We start from the raw sequence: 19,213 nt of genomic DNA, 5'->3' as shown, positions 1-19,213 counted from the left end.
TGTCCATTGCTTGTGTTTCTTGGCCCAAGCAAGTCTCTTCTTATTGGTGCCTTTAATAGTTGGCTTCTTTGCAGCAATTCAACCATGAAGGCCTGATTCACGCAGTCTCCTCTGAACAGTTGAGATGTGTCATTGACTAGAACTCTGGAAAGCATTTATTTGGCCTGCAATGAGGTGCAGTTAACTCTAATGAACTTATCCTCTGCAGCAGAGGTAACTCTGGGTCTTCCTTTCCTGTGGCGGTCCTCATGAGAACCAGTTTCATCATAGCGCTTGATGGTTTTTTCGACTGCACTTGAAGAAACTTTCAAAGTTCTTAATATTCTGCATTGACTGATCTTCATGTCTTAATGATGGCCTGTTGTTTCTCTTTGCTTATTTGAGCTGTTCTTGCCATAATATGGACTTGGGTCTTTTACCAAATATGACTATATTCTATATACCACCCCTACCTTGTCACAACACAACTGATTGGCTCAAATGCATTAAGGAAAGAAATTCCACAAATCACATTTTAACAAGGCACAACTGTTATTTGAAATGCATTGCAGGTAACTACCTCATGAAGCTGGTTGAGAGAATGCCAAGAGTGTGCAAAGCTGTCATCAAGGCAAAGGGTGGCTACTTTGAAGAATCTCAAATAAAATATATTTTGATTTAACACTTTTTTGGTTACTACATGACTCCATATGTGTTATTTCATAGTTTTGATGTCTTCACTAATATTCTACAACGAAGAAAATAGTAAAAAATTAAGAAAAACACTGGAATGTATAGGTGTGTCCAAAATGTTGACTGGTACTGTACATAACTTTAACCATTTTCTTAGAAATTCTCAAAAATTGATGTTCCAGGCATTTATAAATAAATTCCAGTCGTACATTATCAAAAGCCTTTTCAAAGTCAGCTATGAATACCGGGGCCTGGTTTCCCAGATGTTGCATAGTATTCTGTTGTGTCCAGTGCTTATATTATCTCCAATCTATCGTCCATGTAAAAAACCTGTCTAATTAGGATTAATTATATGCACTATGCATTTTGCCAGAATTTTTGCATCATAACACTGAAGTGTAAGGGGCCTCTGATTTTTTCAATGGACTGCATCTTTATTTTTACCACTAGGGTCCTGTTTCAGTAGTAATGAAATCAGGCTACTTTGTTAAGTATCTGATAACCACTCCTGTAAAAACGGTAGATTAAAACATACTAATAACGGTCCTCTGAGTACATAAAAAAAGGTTTGGTATATCTCAACTGCTATGCCATCCATCCCTGGAGTTTTCTCGGACTTAAAGGCTTTAATTGCATCAAGAAGTTCCTCCTCTGTAATTTGGCCTTCACATGAGTCTTTCTGTACAGATGTTAATTTTACATTATTAATAGAAGAACATCCATACAATATTAAAGCTGATCCACCACCCCCCCAAAACAAATATTTTTTAAATCTGTGGTTAGTGGAGATGGAAGAGACTGAAATGAAAACATATGCTTAAAGTACTTTGCTTCCTCTTTCAAAAAATATGGTTTGGTGAATCATGACTGACCATAATTTTTAACAAGTTTCAGTGAATTATTTTTGGTAGCATTTCTATGTTGAAGATTAAAAAATAATTTGGTACATTTTTCCCTATATTCTATCCAGTTCACTTAATTTTTTATAATATATTACACTTGATCTTTCTTGAGTAAGTTTGTCCATTTCTTTTAGTTTGTCCTCTAACTTATTCTGTGCTTCTATGGTAGAGTTTCTATTGCTATCTATCTGTACTGTTTGTCCTATTTCCTTTGTTAATATTAACTCTTTTGACCTAAATTGCTTTCGTTTTAAAGATTAGTATTGAATTTCCTCCAAAAGGCACATTTAAAAGTGTCCCATTCAATAAGGCTGGCCTTGTTAAAAGTTAATATGTGGAAATTCTTTCCTTCTTCGTGCGTTTCAGACAATCGGTTGTGTTGTGACAAGGTAGGGGTGGGATATAGAAGATAGCCCTATTTGATAAAATACCAAGTCCATATTATGGCAAGAACAGCTCAATCATTCTATGTGTGGCCGCTCTGTGAGCTAATACTGTATGTTAAGTGAAAATTGAGAAAGAGGCAGTAGCCAAGGTTAAAATGACAGAATAACCCAACAGCACACAGGTGTCATCAGAAGAGGCTTTATTTAGGTGCGTAGTATCCGAGACCAGAGTGAAGGGCCTCCCCATGGTAAAAAGAGCAGATCGACTCCCAAACCCTCAGCCCCTACCTCCTAAACAAGTGATCGGTGTAAGCAATATAGTGATACTTCCATCTAGCCCATCACAATGGGCAAAGTGGAGGTCTTACTACATTACCACCTATCCAAATCTCCCAGACCTACACATTGCCTAGGGGTTAAGGGTTGATTTGACACAACTGCTCGGATATAACCTTGGACTACGTCTAATGACACATCTGAGTTTCGGGAGCGATGACTGTAAACACTGACTTCTGTACAAAAACAAACCCCCACGCGAGTCAAGATCCCTCACCCCAGGCCTCCCAGTCGCTTAAGAAAAAAAGAAAAAAAACTGAAGAAATATGCTGTACAATTCATCTCAACTACAGTAGCAGACTCCATTTCAGTCTCCATTTACACCCGTTCTCAGATTTACAAAACAAATAAAATAATCTCCTTGCATCTTACATAAAATAGAGTTTCCATATTATTTAGCTATTTACACATAGAATATTTACATTACAGCTTTATCGTACAGGCATTGCCAGGCAGCCCTCCGCGAAGGTCGCGACCCAGGGGTCCTGAGAGAGTTGCAGGCAAACAAGTGGTGTCAACGTCACTGGGTCCAGTTGTTCAACTCCATATACTTTCTATGAGAAAATTCATCAATCAGCATATTAGAAACTATGGTGCAGTACAACTGGCCATGATGATGGTACCATGCCTATAGAATAAAACGGGCCTTGGTTCTTTTGTTGAGAGTTCTGCGACAATGGCTTTGTTAAATTGCGATAAAAATGATATTGAACTGAACTATACTGAACATGTTATACAATCACAAACAATTCTCATGCTGAAAATGTGCCCTGAGGTCAGGCAAAAGTGCTTTGTTGTTACAAATTTTGTTGGCCTCCCATCATCTGTACATAAAGAAGGGTTTGTCTTGTGATGGTGAACCTGCGGCCTCAGTCTGAACCCCCCAAAAGGGTGGAATTATCAAGAGCTGTCAATCAACAACTGACTCAACCAATGAGAGAGATCTTTGACGTGGGGAGCCAATAAGCCTGCAGCACATCATGGGGTTCAGAGACTTTTCATTCCACCATCACCCGAAATACCACGTCTTCTTGTGACACGGTGGAAGCTTTTGTTCAGAGGTATAAACTCTGGGTTTATTTTAGCCCAGAAGTACTAGTAGGAACTAGCATAGGAGTATATCTTCTATTATCCAACTGTCGCTGACTCGTTGAGGGCTGCCGCTGAGCTGTCGGTGGTAAGTGCCCATGTTGGCTGGAGGGGAGGGGTCAAGAGTTAGGTTAGAGGTCACAGAGTTAGATTGTCTCACATCTGAGTACTTCACAGAGAAAAGATGGGACAACAGTAGGAATACAGTCTGTCTGGGGGTCAAATGTCAAAGAGACTTCAGTTCAACTGGTCTAGTAAAACAAAGCCGGCCTTTCCCCATTTGGGCTAACCATCCTGGTTTGGGTAAGTTCAGAAAGGTCCAGTTGGGGAAGGGGGTTTGGTGGCAGTGCAAACTGGACAGGCTTCACTTGGACGTGAAAGCAGAAGCATGACTTGGTGTTGGGGAAACAAAAACAAATCAAACAAAAGCTTACTATTCATTTATCCTCATTTTCTGTACAAAATGGCTGTCCAATCTGCTAGTCGAGTCAGTCCTGAAACCTCGTGCCCTCCTCACACAACATGCTCACAAAGTCACACGCACAAGGCTTCAAAGAAAAGAGTTCCAGTCATTTTTCTCAGCCGTTTCCAGCCGTCTGAGTATTGTACACAAAATCAGCAGTGGCTCGTGACAAGCAGACCGGGAAGGAGGCTGGAGGAATCCAGGAAAACAACCAGCATAGGAAGGTTACAAAAATGGCTAGCTGATTCAGCCAATCAGGGTTGATACCATTGAGGGCAGAGTTGCAATGGAGAAGGGGGGTAAGGTGGGTATGGGGGCAATCTCCCTCTTTCTCGTCCCTCTCCCACTCATTCGCACTTTCTCTCACATGTCTTTGGGCTCTAGCTTGCAGGACATTTCAAAGAGCAGGTTCTGATTGTCGATGACCTGCAGCTGGCGAACGTAGGCCTTGGTCTGGAGGTGAGAGGGGGAAGGCTCTGCATCCAGAGCTACGAAGGAGAAAGAGGTCGGTTCATTAGTTAAACATACCCCCAACAAAATAATTTATGCAGTAATCATATTCACCCCCTAGATCAGGGTCCCCCGGGTCAAATTTGGCATGCAGGTGGTTTTATTTGTACCTCCAATTTCTTAGCACAAATATATAGGTTGGAGCTGATTTCCTGGTGTTTTTAGACACACACACACACACACACACACACGTCTAAAAACACTAGGAAATCAGCTCCAAGTTATTTTAATTTAAGCAACCCTTTCGCAAGTATTCCCACTCATAACAGAGGAACGTGATTCTATTCAAATCAAGGTAAGGTTTTAGTCAAACATATATGTTTGGGATTCTTGAGGTCAATTTGCAGTCTACATATTATTTGTAATTATATTCCATCCCCCGACCACCCGCTCAATAAAAAAAAATGAGGCCCAAGGCTGAATGTAGTTGATGATCCCTGCGCTAGATGGTAGTGTTAAACCCCCAGAGAAGCTGCTGTGGCGTGCAATGTCCTAATCTCACCACCGGATGGCGGCAGAAAGCCCTAATATTTCCACTTGACCTAACAAGAGGATAGCAGCAGCATCTGCTCACGACGAGCCCACACAACGCAGCAGGCAAAGAAACTGGTTTGATTCAGTTCTAACCAACAGCAAAACACTTTTTGTCAGGCAGGCTAACAATAGCCACAATTTGTCCTTTCCCATTCTGGGCGCAGAAAATCCTCCTTGGATGCGCCGTTATCCTCCTCTGTGCCACCATCACAACAGCAGCAGCAATCTATAGGATTAGATGGCCATTTACTCCAGAGCCCATTTCCAGAGCCATTTCCTTTGGGGGGTTTTCAATGGGTTTGTGAATGTGGTGTATGCCTGAATGTACCCTATAGCTGTCAGAGAACACAAGGTTCAACGTATCCCTGTGTGCTCTATCTCGCTAAGCAGAAGTAACCTATGCGTAATGGAATCAGATGACCATTGGCAAAAGTCACTCAGCTGGACAGAGGGAGAGAGAAAAAGAAAGGAGAGATGGGGAGAAAGAGAGGGATAGAAATGACGGGGTAATTCAAAAGAGCGACCCCTGGGTCACCCAACGAAGCACTCCATACAGTCCATTAGGGTACAGTGGTAATCTCAGACAATGTACCGCCGTAACTAAGCCCTCTAGGATTTACGCATCTAAGCACAGATTCATTATAGCACTGTGTACAAAATAATACAGCCCTAAAAAGGGGTTCAGCACTTCCTGTAACTGGTCTGAGCATCCTGAATGAAGGCTATAGAATATTTCAGAGTGAAAATAAACCCCATTTTGAGAAACCCAGAGTGAAAATAAACTCTATTTTGCTGCTTTCAGGTAGAAGCTATTCAACTTCAGGTTCTACACACACCAGTTACGTCAAGTCTTGTTTGTGTTCTTTACGTCACAAAGGAGCTTAAACCTTGGAAGCCAGGTGAATGAACGTGTCCTCTAATAGACAGAAGTTGTAACTAGATCTAAAGTAAAATACAACAACAAAAACATTAACCCAGCCCTGGCTTAGGTTCTGGTCTCATGTTTCGAGTTTCAAATGTCACGTACACTAGTACAGTGAAATGCCTTTCTTGCAAGCTCCAAACCCAACAATGCTTAAATAAATATCAATGTAGCTGTAAAAATAACATACGGTACAGTACCTTGTGTTATTTTAGTGGCGTTTAACATTGTGTGGCGTTTGTCATTAGCCAGTGCACTGTGTCAGTAGTGTTATCATGAGGAACATTCCGATTTTTAAAAAAATATCTAGATTAGCATCTTTCTACATATAATATGCTTGTACAAGTGAAGAATCTTCAGCGGGTATAAACCTCTATGTGTTGTCTTGTATGTAGATAGGCCAAGTTGTTCATGTGCTGAGAAACCTCTCTTTGTGCCCCATGTCAATAAATATACAGAAATAAGAGGGTGGAGATGACCAATGTTCTACTGGGTTACTGAGTGTCTTTGCGTAGGGTCTTATATTATGTCAGCAATCTCTTGTGTGCGTCGATTGTGTAACAGCGTTAGCTGGATTTGTGCGAAACATCAATGGTCTTAGTGTGGCTAACAGTGCCGTGCTTTACTCAAACTAATGAGCGTAAGGCACGGATTGCTAAATGTTTCTGAGTAGTGCACTAGCACGATACAAATTAATTACACTGACTCTTGGGGATGCTGCCTCTAAAAATAGTGGACCAGTCTGTGAGTTAAGTTACGTAATGCTAGACTACGCGATACCGACATTATCGAGTGTTTAGCATGTCATGCCACGTGATAATAATGATATTGAACATTTAACACGCTAGGTTGTGTGATAACCATATCACAGTGTTTTGAGCTGCACTCTGTGTGGTGATAATGTTAATGGGTGTTTATGCACACTAGGCTATGTAATGGATGATAATGTTCAAGTGTTTACCTCAACATAATGGCGTGGTTAGCACGCACGGCGGTTTGTCAGACAGTAATATCATTATGTGTTGAGAATGCCTGTGTGTGTGGCGGTGGTAGTGAATGGCGGTTGTGTGATTGAACGGCCCTGAGGGCTGTGCTGTTCTAAACAGATGGTAGGGTGGAGCTCGGCTCCTTCAAGACTATTCTTAACAGACAGGTGTGCCTGTGGCCATTAATGCTTACCTAGTTGAGAGCTCCTGTATCGTCTGATGCTCCTCACCATCTCTGCAACTTTATGCTGGAAGAGGAGAGGAGACGCTTGTAGTAAGACAGTACTCAGGGAGACCAGGGGTGGTTGACCAGGGAATCACGCTGATTGTGCCGAATAGAAAATACATGTATTTCGTTGGCTATTATGTCAATGGCTGAACGTACACTCACCATCTTCTCAAAATTGACAAGCTCCCCATGAAACGACTTGCAACTCTCGTGGAGGAAGGTCAGATCTGAAAGAGAAAAAAAAGAGAGAGAGAGAGAGAACGAGAGAGAGAGAGAAAGGTAAACACACAGTGAAGGCAGGGAACAATTATGTAATGGCTTGTCGACACTCGCCCCAGCGGCTGCCCTTGTCTACCGGTGCTTTAGCCCACAGACGGAGGAGAGGTAGGACCGAGAGAGATGAGCCAAAGAGTCAATCTGTGATCCCTCAATAGGAACTGGAATATGCGGGTGCTGGGTGAAGGGGGGGGGCATGTTTAATCGGGATGCTACGCCCAGTCAGGAGGAATGTTCTGAATGCTGCTGATGGCGCTAGACCTGGGGAGGGAGGGAGGGTGTGTGGCGGAGGGAGGGAGGAGGTGAGGCGATACGCTAATGTGACTTTTTTCACCCCTGGACTAAAGATGCTATGAGCGGAGCTTTATGAGCTGCACACTGGACAGCAGGCACACCTTCTCTTCCAAACCGACACACATATACAAAACACACACACAGAGCAGATGCACTTTGCTAACCAACTCTCTATCACACAAACACACAGCAAGCATATGCATATTCCTCCCTCACTCCCCCACCACCCACCCACACACAGAGAAGTCAGATGCACCTTACTCTTCAACACACACACGCCTGCTTGACCAGTTATTTAACCACAGAGATTAACGGCTAGCATTCTGAACTAGCGAGCAGGGTACCAGGAAGCCCTCACTGAGCTGTTAGGTTACGCACAATAATACACTCCTGCTATAACATAACATCCATAACATTCTGAACATACTTCACCTTGCCACCCAGGTCAGAGTGAAATATCACGGAGAAGAATGAGAGGTTGTACAAGCATTTAAAAGGTGGTACGCCTAGAATTTCGCAGAATTTCTCCCCTATGTGGAAGCTAGGTGAATTGCAACAGCAATAGGCTGCATTCAAAACCAATCTCCCCCTCTTCCCAAAGTATTTTACTTTGGTTTTGGTCCACCAGGTTCAAACAGCTGTAAAAACGATGTTTTTTATTATTGAAAAGATATTTCACAGCGATTTGGATAGTACAATGATTCCCTACAGTATTCAGTGCTTGTTTTCTCAAACTGAAATTGAGCGAACAGTGTAGAATATTAGTAACCAGGACATGACGGAGCAATTTCTACATGGCCACTTGACCTGGTTTCCACTAGACAAAACACAGCCAAAATAAGCTTCCCCATTTTGACAACAGACGCCGCTCCTGCAGGAGAAATCAATAGATGAACATCACAGAAAATCACAACACTGGTGGGTAAGTTACTGTGAAACACAAATCATTCCACTATTGCTGCAGACATATTATGGACATTTTCTGTGTTGCACCATTAAGAAACATTCAGCAATACATATAGCAATGCTTATGCAGTATGCTAAGCTGCTATCCAGCAGTTATGTGTCCTATCCATAGAGAATGATAGAGTACTCTAGTGCCCAAAAGCCTGTTTTAGCATGGGCAGCGCCATTTTGTAGTCAACTGGGTGGGACTTGCTATGGTTTAAAGGGATAGTTCATGGATTGCTGTACCTTGTCCATAGACTGCTTACAGGGTAAGGAAACCAATGTGTTATTTCTTCATTTGGGTGAACTATCCCTTTAAGGGAGGATCACATAATTCTAACCAGGTTATTGATGGATCAGCCAATTAATTATACTTGTGCGTAAACATTCCATAACTGCAGGTGGCAGTAAAAAGCCAACCTTGATTTTATACCTGTTCAAACAACACACTCCAGATGGGAGTATGGACCCTTTCAGTTTGTTTACCAACTCATGAAAACAGTACAAGAAAATTGACTACAACAAAAAATGGAGATGGCCTCAATGGCGCTGCCTGTGCGCTCACAGACGCCATACTGGGACAGATACAAAGATGAGTCCTCTATCATTCTCTATGGTCATATTATGAAAAAGTGGAAGCATCTAGCTGTGAAAGCAGCCGACCTGGTAGCCATAGAGGTTGGTTTTTACAGTATGTACATTGTCTTGAACATTTGTCTTGTTTAAGTTTATGGTCCTCTGTAGCTCAGTTGGTAGAGGGTTCGATTCCCGGGACCACCCAAACGTAAAAAGTGTACGCACACATGACTGTAAGTCGCTTTGGATAAAAGCCTTATTATTTTACATGAACATTTTAGTCATTGGGCAGACGCGCTAAATGACTACATTATATTAGAGCCTGGTATACACAGCTTTCAAATAGAAAACATTCCACATGTTTTTGGTGTCTAAGTGACATTGACAAGGGATTTTATACCCAAGGGGGAGGAGAAATGTACAAAGAGAGCGAGATAACGAGAGGGAGCGACAACGAGACAAGCACACACTAAGTGTAATATACCACACATTAAGGAGACACACACAGTGTTATGGTGTGGAATATTGTAAGTATATATTGTATGTAGTCTATAACCAATCTATTATCACAGTGATGAATACAGCTAGCCTATAGAATAACGGCAGTGGTATTTTGTTGATCCAATTTCTGAACAGATCCAATTCTTTGTTGATCTAAAAAGAAATGAGAATTCCCTTGAAATGATTAGATTTGAAAAAGTGAGGAATGGAGAGAGAGAGAAAAAAAGAGTTGACACTCAAAGCGGGGCACGTGGCAATGGAGGAGGGAGGTCAGGGTGGAGGGGGAGGGAGGTCATTATGGAGCTGATCACCTGTGGAGGAGGTGTGTGTTCTCAAAGCAGAGAAATGAATGCCACCTGGTTATGTTGAGACAGGGTCCCATGTTGAGTTAAGAGGGTGTGAGAGCGGGAGAGAAAGGAAACGAAAGAGAGAGAAAACGTGCCTTTCTTCGATAATGAGGGACTTCTGTTAAGTCGGCGCGGTAGGTTATGAAGTGCCTCAATGCCGATGTGTGCCTCAAGTATGTGCTCATGTTGCATGTGTGTATGTGTGTGAATATGCTGGATGTCTTTGTACGTCTGTATATGTAAGTGTACGACTGTGAATGTACCGCAGTCTTTATTCATTCCTCAAGAGGATGTAGAAGTATGTTACATGTAGACTCCAGCATCGGCTACATCTAACATGAAACAAGTATGATCGTCGCATACTTGTGTTGCCCAGCAGGGAGACAGCATGCTGAGCTTTGTGTTTGTGCAGGGTTGAGGTAGCCTGAGTACCATTCTCTTCGGCTAACATTCCACTGCCATTCCAAATAACAAGGAGTAGCAAGGAGTGGAATGTTAGCTAAAAGAGACTGGTACCAGGCTAGGGTTGAGGGAGAGATTAACTATGGGTGTTAATTAGCAAGGCGGGGCTCAACGGCTGCCTTCTAATCACACTACACAGCATTGTGTGTGTGTGTGTGTGTGTGTGTGTGTGTGTGTGTGTGTGTGTGTGTGTGTGTGTGTGTGTGTCAGAGATGTTATGAGCTCACATCTGGACAACATCTGGGGGGGCGCTGTGTTTGGGGGGGGGGGGGGGGGGGGGTTGTAGATGTTTGTGCCCCTGTTTTCAGCACCACACACAAACACAGTGTAGTGTTTCCTCAGCTGTGTTTTTGTATGCGTGTCAATGGCCAGAGAGAGGCCTTGAGTAGCGGCCCGACGTTATTTAGTCTGTGGTTTGAGCCAATGGCAGCCTGTGTGGATGGGGTGTGTGTGTCAGTGTGTGTTTCGTATTTGTGAAGATTTCACTTTTTGCCGATGAACATATGCATTTGGGTAGTGGAGAGAGAGAACTATAGTGTTTGTGTGTGTTTACTTGCTGTGTATATAGTGTATGTGTGTCACAGGAGGTTGGTGGCACCTTAATTGGGGAGGACGGGCTCGTGGTACTGGCTGGAACGGAATAGGTGGAATGGTATCAAATACATTAAACACGGTTTCCATGTGGTTGATGCCATTCCATTTGAACAGACATTATTATGAGCCATCCTCCCCTTAGCAGCCTCCACTGGTGTGTGTGTGTGTATGTCTGTCTCACCTTTGAGCAGCAGTGGTGTGAAGGGGATGAGAGGGGGTCTGAGGCTGCCCATCAGGTCTCTGTACGACTTATGGTTCCTGGATGGATCCTGAAAAACAACATGTTCACTCACTCACCCTTCACTAAATGTGCCTTATAAATGAACCCATAGCCACATACAGATTGGGGTAATTTACTTTTTGAGGTCAGAAGACCTCTTATGAATCTTGACTGACTGAAATGGAACTTAGCCCAACCCTGATATACAGTAAGCCCATATTATAAGGACTCCCTTAACTGTCCCCTTGGAGACCCCGAACAGCCACTCACCGCAATGCTCTCAAACTGCTGGAACTGCTTCCTGAACTTCCCAGGGAGGCCCTGCCACAAACCACAGACAAATAGTCCCCAGAGTTATAAACAAATCCCTACGCCAGAGTGTTTGCTGACGTGTCAGCCTTATGTGCATGTTGACTGTGTGTGCATGGAGGGGTGTGTATCACAGGAAGTTGGTGGCACCTTAACTGGGGAGAACGGGCTTGTGGTAATTGCAGGAGCAGAACCAGTGAAATGGTATCAAATACATCAAACACATGGTTGCCATGTGGTTGATGCCATTCCATTTACTCTGTTCCAGCCATTATTATGAGCCGTCCTCCCCTCAGCAGCCTCCACTGGTGTGTGTGTGTGTGTGTTTTACCTCCCAGGTGAGGCGAAGGCGGCTGACTGCAGGGTTGTCCAGCCCCAGGACCACAGCTAGGAAGGACAGCAGGTCCTGCTGCTGCTTACACCTGGAGTACATTCACACACACGTTAGATATGACTAGACAATAACACACACTTCACCATAAACTAACACCATAAAACACACTGTTAGGAATGACCAAATAACACTACTTGGCACTAATCTAAACTATTATTGTGGCCATACACACTATTAAAACATATATCATCAACACAGCACACCTAGTTGTAACATAATTCAATAGGACTGACAGACACCCGGAACTCACAGAGCTGCGATCTTGATGAACTTGCGGAGGAGCTGCACCCTCTTGGGCAGCGACTGGCACTGCAGGATCTCGGTGGCGACCCAATGCTGCACCTCGCTGCATCGCTGCAGTACCAGCTCGAGGTTGAGGGGGCGCCAGCGAGCCTGCTCGCCGTGGAACACATAGCACACAAACTCCACCTGGACATACCAATGAAGAAACGTACAATAAGTCTAGAGCTTTGAAAATGTAGGTAGACGACACACAGCATAAAAAGTTGTTATCGTTGCTAACTTTTTTTGCAATTATTTGGCAGAGGTTCTGCCCAGTACTATCAGCTCCACCAATCACGGACCTCATGCACGCAGCTGAAGAGCTCCCAGTCAAACACCACCAGCTGAGTGGCTACCTCCTCAGCACTCATGTCATGTAGTTTACTGTCGCCGGGCGACCAGTGGATCTCCTCAGGTAAGGGAAGCTAAAGAGAAACAAAACATTTTTTAGGCTTCTTACCAGAGAAGCTTTGGACTAAAACACCATTGTTTCATCTCCTTGACATATTTTTTTATATTGGTAACTTTCTGAGAACTATAATGAATCAAATGTAAACAATGTTTAGTGCTATCCAAAATGGCCACCAGCCAGAGCTATTCATTCCTCTCCATTGATAAGTGATAACTCGTGCTCTAGGACTCACCAGGCTCTCCAGCTCAGAGGGCTCGCAGGCAAACAGGTGAGTGTTGACTCCCAGGGTGGTGAAGACGGCCTCGTCGCTAGGCCGGAAAGCGGCCTTCTCTGAGAACACAACAACACAGATGAGCTCACACATCAGCACACACGCAATGGATTAGTGGAGATTCCAGCGAACACATAACAAAAAGCACACAGAGACATGCCAGAACATCAACAAACTGTTTTCATCTCCATAGTCAAATCACTTTGGCAGCTTAGCTCCAAGCAGTGGTGGGTAGTCGTTTGTGGATTTAAATCTAAACCTCATTTGTGGATGTAAGCATCGCTGTTCAAACAATCATGTCAAAGCTTGCATTGTCTGATTGGGTGTTTTGGTTGTTGCTGTGTTTTTTTCCCTGCAGAACGCAAATCAAAAAGTAGGCATGGCGAGAAGTAATCGTAGGTTTAATGTATACAGTATCTGTGTGTGTGTGGGCCAGTGTGTGTTTGTGTGTGGTCCTACCCCCGGCGGAGGTGACAGCCACCAGCAGCAGGTTGCCAGGTTGGGTTGGCTGGTCTTCGCTGTACTGCAGCTTCTCCCTGACCAGCGCCAGGATCTCCCCCACGCGGCACGACAGACGGCTGCGGATCGTCACGTACGAGTGGTCCGGCGTGTACACCCTGCAAAAGACTGTGCGCGCGCGCACACACACACCCTTTTTAACTTCACCCACATGGCTCTAGTGTGTACAACATCTGTCCCATATCCTCATATCTATTGGCCTGTATCTGAAGACCTTAAAGGAAAATACCACTCAAAAAACAATATTTTTTGCCTTTTTATTTTTTAAATAGTCCACTGTTGATACGGTCCCAATTTTTTTTGCATGTGAGAAATGACATTTTCAAGATATAGAACTTTCAAAATACAGAAAGTGTCACAGTAGGATGCGTTTTGCATCACATCCTGTCTCACTCACTCTCATCTGATCCCCGGAAGGCCTCTCTGGGCTGCAGACAGGCGTCGATGCGGCGGAAGTGGCGGAAAAGAGGACGGACCTGCTTCTTCCGAATCTCCTTGTCCTCCTCGGAGCTGCTTAGGAAAACACAGTAGACGGTCTGTCAGTCTATGCATCCTTTCAAAGCCAGCTAGTTTGTAATTGGCTGTGATGGCTTGTGTGCCACAGTGGGATGGATCCAAAAGGTCTGTATGTACCGTCGCCTGTAAGCAAGTAGATTGTAATTAATAGGGGCCAGAGTTCTTCCTTACAAGGTCAAGGTAAACTCCTAGCCCTATTTATAGGGGAAGGCACCACAATAGTTACAGTGCAAGAAAAGCCCGTGTAAGCTAGGAGGCTATAGGAGGAACCAATGCCATTAAAAACAACCTATTACACGAATTAACAGTGATTGTGCAATAAAGGCTTTGACTAAAGCAAGAGGTGCGACACAGCAACATCCAGCTGCAATGCCTTTCGCAGCCCCAGAATACCAGAAACGCTAGCAGACTGGTGATAAAAGACGAGGCTGCGGGCTCGGTGTGTGTGTGTGTGTGTGTGTGTGTGTGTGTGTGTGTGTGTGTGTGTGTGTGTGTGTGTGTGTGTGTGTGTGTGTCTGGCTGGGGTGGATGTGTGACTTACGGGCATTGGAGGATCTCGGTCCAGCGCTGAAGCTTTAGCACGTCTTCCACGAGCTCAGGGAACTGACTGAGTTGTTGGACTGCACACAGATACAGCTCCTGAGGCAGAGGAGAGGAATTACTTTCAGAGAGCGAGTGCACTTTGTGCCTCTGTCTGTGTGACCACCAGCACTGTGTGGGCAGTTGCAGTTCGTCACAAGATGTGCTGCTAGACAGAGAGAAAGAAAGAAAGCCAGACAGAACACGACAGAGAGATAGGTAGACGACAGTGGAGACAGAACGGAGCGGTGTTAGAGGCCAAGGGCTCTGTGTGAAGGAAACCGACAGAGATGTGTTTTTAATGTGAATATAGAAGGAAAGATCGAAGAGGCCAAAAGCCTCATTTCCCAAGGTGTGTTCAGCTGAGTCATTTCCGTCACCATGACAACCTGGGCGGCCCTAACAGGCTGCTGCCAGAATCAACACTCCACACACAGCTCCCACCCAGAGAGAACGCCACAGCACACTGCCTCGATGCCAGGCTGCTTGGATGGAAGAGCGGGTGTGTGTGTGTGTGTGTGTGTGTGTGTGTGTGTGTGTGTGTGTGTGTGTGTGTGTGTGTGTGTGTGTGTGTGTGCTTGTAAAGTGTGTGTTTAACACTGACGAGTTGTTAGATCTCACGCCATCGTCCTGCTGGATGGCTGTTTGTGTGTGCGTGCGTGGTGTATCTGTGTGTATGTGCGCACGCGTATGTGCATGTGCATGCGTGTGTGTGTGTGTATGTATTCCATGAGTGTGTGCTGGACCAGTACCTTGGGGAAGCTGTTGGACCTCTCGCCCTCTTCCTGCAGCAGTTCTCTGTATGTGTCCAGGTAACGGAAGGCAACACTCAGCACAGCCTGCTTCCTCTCTGCCCCGTCCCAGCTGGGCCAGCCCTCCCCTGCCTTCCCCTCGACACCAAATCTGAACCCAGAGTCAAGGGAAAAAAACGACACAGAGACCGAGAGAATATCTACTGATGGCTGTCATTAGGAGATTGATATTGAAGTTGGGGAAGATATGGAATCATTTGGAGAAAGCTATTTTCTACTTGTTTACTATCCACACCAAAATGATTTATATGTCATACTAGCAAAGGATACACACACACTTTGTAATTCTATCATAGTTGCACAACATCGGTTACGAATACATTCACGCACACACCACACTGACAGAAGGCACACATTAAATTACCACTCACACAAGCACATGCAGACGCTCAAAAACACCCTGTAGAAACTCTAATAAACTCACTGAAACACACAGCTGTAGAACCATGGTCACCTGACACGCAGATGGAAAAACACTGTATTTCAGTGCGGTGCTCAGAGTCAAACAAGCAACTCGTAATTACAGCTTAGCCAGAGCAGAGCGCTGTGTGAAGGCTCAGACACACCCATCCATTGCCCACACACACACACACACACACACACACACACACACACACACACACACACACACACACACATCTTTTCCCTCCAGCTCCCAGCCACAGCAGGAGAGGAGAGCATCTTAGCAAATAGAGCAGTAAAGAGTTTGAAGAGCTCTGCATGGTGCAGCACCAGAATTAGTGTGATATTGGGATATTTTTCATCCGGTGACTTGAGGTATACCATCATGCGTCATACACCATCATACGTGCGCATGCATGCAGACACGTATGGGGAAACCTGACATCCTATCCTAAATATAAAAAGGGACTACCCACCGGACTCCACGGCTAAACTGAAGGGGCCTACCCTGACACCCTCCTCTATTTCAGACCACAATCCAAGTCCACCACAGGCCTGTGACCTACAAACTCACACGCTGAGCAGTATTTACCAATGCCTTGGATGACATTCCAGATCTAGTCATCCTATATCTATGATCCCCTGTTCACCTGCTTCTCCCAGCTCCAGAAACCGCAACCTAACCCTAAGGCCAGCTGCTGGGTTTATATTGCACTGCAGTATCTTATTCTCTCGGTTTTGTTCTATTGGGTTGTGTTCTATTGCTGGTGTGGGAGTTTGGCCCCAGCCTCCACAGTGGCTTGGAGTCCCTCCAAAGCTCTTCAACATAGCCGGGGTTCTGGGCTTTGATCGCTCAGCCACTACAAGTGTAGTGTATGTGTGTGTGTGTGCGTGCGCGCGCATGCCTTTTGAGTGTGTGTGAAGGGTCTGGGATGAGTTACTCAGGGAGAGTGACGTAAAGGGAGGAATTCTCAGTGTTCCTAATGGAATGGGAGGTAGCATTTGTTTTCATTTCCAGAAGGAAGCCAAACGTGTTTCCACAACAAAAGATCTGATTAGGGCCAGCGAGACCGAGGGAGAGGTGTGGATGGAGAGAGGGAGAAGAGAAAAAGAATAGGTGGGAGAGAAAGACAGCGGGAGGGAGGAGGAGAGGGGAAAGGGTTAAGAGGTACAATGGAGAACAGGCTGGATCATTGATCATGTGTAAGAACACCCCCACCCCCTCCATACTCCCCCCCACACACACACACACACTGAGGCGTCTCACTAGGGCCCAGACAAGCTGCATTAAGGGCAGCGAGGCATGCGGACGGTCTTTCCCAGAATGCCTTTGTGTTGCAGTCTCCGTCGAGAGTCCCATTGTCGTCTGGAGGGCCGCTCAGGCCTCTAAAACACACAGCCAGGGTCTTCAGTGAGGGAATGTTGGTCAGACACACTGAACGGGGGTTCTGGGTGAAAAGGGGGTGTAGTGTCCGTCCACACTCCGACAAACGCACAAACATAGACCACTATCCCTTACACACAGACAGACATGCACCGACAGACTCACAAATGCACACAGACACACATAACATCTAGTGGAATACTTACTGTCTCATCACTAAAGATGAATGTCTTTACTTACAGTACGTACACCCTTCAAAAAAGCAAGCGATCATAATGGGGGGGAAAGGAAGCTATCATAATGGAGGAAAATGAAGATTCTAAAGCCAGAGATAGGCAGGAAAATATCATTGCTGTAAATATGTTAATTGTAGATAGGCAGAAGCCTCATATCATATCTCTTGGTCCACTGTAGTGTAATAATATGGGAAACGGAGTTAGCCACTAGGCAGACGTTAAGTAGTAGTGTGGCTCATTGCCAATGAATGCACTACTACTGCGACCCAAATCCCAGCTCTGCGTCAGGGAACGTTGCTCAACTTTACTGAACCCCCTGTGGTGGTGCCAAAACAGAAACACTGTTCCTTGGCTTGGTGCAGACGGGAGCCAGAGGAGTTGTTGTTACTAAGGGGTTTTCGGTTCTTAAACCTTTGGTCGAGCGCTCCTGCCAAGTTACGAACAACAGTACTGGATAATCTTACTCAAATTGAGCGTCGGCCTGACTGAGTAGCCTAATATGGCTTTGATACTGTAGAAAAGATGAATATTCATAAAGATTATGAATTTTAAAAATCGGCTAATTTGGAAGAGCTTTTACTTGAACACTGTGTGCATGTTCCATAAAAAAAACAGCCCTTGCTTTTAACATAGCGAACATCATATGCTAGGCTACTTAACATGTTGCTTCAAAAGACAAAGCAAACCTTTTCTAAAGCAAAAAAATTCGGTGTCAAGGCTAGTTCAGTGCCATTGTTTATATTAGCCTAGCGAAGTAGCGGCGTTGAACAACAAAACACCATTATCTTGGCGCTAACGGGCACTCAAACAGGAAACCAGAAGTGGGCCACCCTCGCCTTGCACAGCGGATGGGAGTGCTCGGACCGAGTCTTCCTGCGTCCCAATTCTTCCTGGGGATGTCTGGGAAGGGTGTGCAGGTGTGTGTGTGTTTACACATTGGGGCTCCCAGGTCAGGCTAGGCCAGGAAGGAAAGGGAAGGTAAAGGATACTGCTGGAGTAGGACCTGCTGGAACCTGTCTGAGGCCAGGAAGATGGGGTGTGTCAACATGAAGTCATCCAGGAGGGTTTCTGTGGAAACGAGAGAGAGAGAGAGAGAGAAAGAGAGAGGTAGGTAGGGAAACAGAGGGAGAAAGGATAGAGAATGGAGGAAAGGGAGAGGAAGCAGAAAATAGGCAGGAAAAAAGAGTAAGAAAAGGATTATGAAGAGGGGATATTGGGAGATAGGAGAGGAAGAGAGAGCGGGAGAGAGAGAGAGAAAAGCATGTTAATTATGCATGGCTGTGCTTCTACAGCCGGTGCAGCTGTAGCTCCACTGTACTTGTTTAACCGGTCATGCCCCGAAAGCTCAAATTTGATTATTGTGTCAGAGAGAGATAAAAACGGGTGTCTGAAATCCCTTAACGTCACCTTTGTCTGCTGTTAAATCCCTGGCCCTGGCGCAGCGCAGGGGCTTCTGCTACTGGGCTAAGATAAATCCTGTCTCAGTGAAACCGCCACCTGGTCCTCTGTGCTCCAATTCAGTCTACAGTCTATAGCTCTACACATCAGAGGGGAGGCAATGTGGTGGCCTCTATTTATAAACCCTGACTAGGAGTCTCGGACCGGCTGGACTGCGGTTAAATCGCCCCAATCCCACTAAATCAGATGAGATGTCAATGACTCGTGCTGTGTTGTTATTATTATTATTGTTATTATTATTTCAAATGACAACAAACAAGGCGAACGAAATTGGAAAGTGTAGGCCTATTTTCTCTCTGGTTAGGGGAAGTTGTTATTCTGGAAAAGCAGTAGACGGAGTGTGGAGTGATTGTTCCCAGTGACAGGATATACTTTCCCTAGTTTACTGCTGG

The 19,213-nt window shown here is 44.9% G+C and overlaps 1 protein-coding gene across 2 annotated transcripts in view; it reads right to left on the bottom strand.

Annotated features, from left to right (window-relative positions):
- Positions 1-2,143: 2,143 nt before the first annotated feature.
- LOC120035046 (rap guanine nucleotide exchange factor-like 1) overlaps positions 2,144-19,213 on the bottom strand; it is a 30,756-nt gene continuing 13,686 nt past the window's right edge. The window contains exons 2-15 of one of the 2 annotated variants that reach the window (XM_038981811.1): positions 18,353-18,431; positions 15,282-15,432; positions 14,492-14,589; positions 13,832-13,947; positions 13,375-13,542; positions 12,877-12,974; positions 12,535-12,657; positions 12,201-12,379; positions 11,888-11,978; positions 11,518-11,568; positions 11,209-11,296; positions 7,192-7,256; positions 6,994-7,048; positions 2,144-4,336 (exon numbers count right to left, since the gene is read on the bottom strand). In XM_038981811.1, coding sequence (XP_038837739.1) covers positions 4,212-4,336; positions 6,994-7,048; positions 7,192-7,256; positions 11,209-11,296; positions 11,518-11,568; positions 11,888-11,978; positions 12,201-12,379; positions 12,535-12,657; positions 12,877-12,974; positions 13,375-13,542; positions 13,832-13,947; positions 14,492-14,589; positions 15,282-15,432; positions 18,353-18,431 — 1,487 coding nt within the window. In that variant the 3' untranslated portion in view covers positions 2,144-4,211. The remainder of the gene's footprint in view (positions 4,337-6,993; positions 7,049-7,191; positions 7,257-11,208; positions 11,297-11,517; positions 11,569-11,887; positions 11,979-12,200; positions 12,380-12,534; positions 12,658-12,876; positions 12,975-13,374; positions 13,543-13,831; positions 13,948-14,491; positions 14,590-15,281; positions 15,433-18,352; positions 18,432-19,213) is intronic. The other variant, XM_038981817.1, reaches the window with a different exon arrangement.

The sequence above is a fragment of the Salvelinus namaycush genome, chromosome 3 (assembly GCF_016432855.1).
Source record: "Salvelinus namaycush isolate Seneca chromosome 3, SaNama_1.0, whole genome shotgun sequence".
Taxonomy (NCBI): domain Eukaryota; kingdom Metazoa; phylum Chordata; class Actinopteri; order Salmoniformes; family Salmonidae; genus Salvelinus; species Salvelinus namaycush.
The sequence above is the reverse complement of the archived record's forward strand: the minus strand, read 5'-3'. Positions and strand labels throughout refer to the sequence as shown.